General features: G+C 32.3%; 1 protein-coding gene across 1 annotated transcript in view; it reads right to left on the bottom strand.

Moving 5' to 3' along the window:
* Positions 1–633: 633 nt before the first annotated feature.
* Positions 634–830, bottom strand: part of LOC102788794 (interleukin-12 subunit alpha) — a 1,422-nt gene continuing 1,225 nt past the window's right edge. Inside the window, exon 7 of the mRNA XM_006786996.1 lies at positions 634–815. Coding sequence (XP_006787059.1) covers positions 684–815 — 132 coding nt within the window. The 3' untranslated portion in view covers positions 634–683. The remainder of the gene's footprint in view (positions 816–830) is intronic.

The raw sequence follows: 830 nt of genomic DNA, 5'->3' as shown, positions 1-830 counted from the left end.
CTGTCATTATCTTAACTTGGGGATTTCCAAATGAAGCGTGAACAAACACTATACTGTGGTCTCTTTGTAAACGTTCTTCATGGTGGGTTTAGTTTGCTACATGTTTATAGGAAACATAGAGCATTGTGATTGCTCTGTGGCAAAAACAAAGAAACAAAACAAAATCCATCAATGTGCAATCTACATTTTTTGTTGTTTAAAATCTATTAAGGAATATTTTTTTCTTATAGTCCACAAATGCTTTTTATTGTTTTCAAGCTTGACCGTAAACTAACCATGTCTTTAGATTCTTATAAAGAGTTAAATCAGTTATCTTGTTGTAACATATTTAAAACGAAAAAAATAAATTAATTAATCAGTGAACAAAAAAAGTGTAAACCAGCAGGTAGTATGCAGGAAAAAATATTTATTCAATGATTCTTAGAATCAAATAAATGACAACACATTCAACATTTGAAAATAAATAGTCCAGAATAAAATAAATAAATAAATATCATTTTCAAGTCAGTAAACACAGTTAAATATAAGTCGTCAATTTTAAGATATGAGTTAAGTAATTTATGAAACTTTAAAGTATATTGAAGTGTTTTCTGTCACAGCAACACTAACTGACTGTCACCGTAGTTTCTGTAATTTCTTTCTGGAGCCTCTTGAGTATTCTTGTTCTGGAGCTCAGTGACGATTCATTTAGTGTATTCATCAGAGGTCATGTACGCAATCACTCGGTTTATTGTGATGGCACGGACCTGGAAGCCCTTCAGCACTTTGCAGAGGTGAAGTCTTTGGTCGAAGGAGGTTTCAAGGTTTGCAGCAGCCTTAAAGAAACACAG

The sequence above is a fragment of the Neolamprologus brichardi genome, chromosome 18, assembly GCF_056152115.1.
Source record: "Neolamprologus brichardi isolate AB-2024 chromosome 18, ASM5615211v1, whole genome shotgun sequence".
In the NCBI taxonomy this organism is placed as follows: domain Eukaryota; kingdom Metazoa; phylum Chordata; class Actinopteri; order Cichliformes; family Cichlidae; genus Neolamprologus; species Neolamprologus brichardi.
Note: the sequence above shows the minus strand (reverse complement) of the source record. Positions and strands in the feature narration are given on the sequence as shown.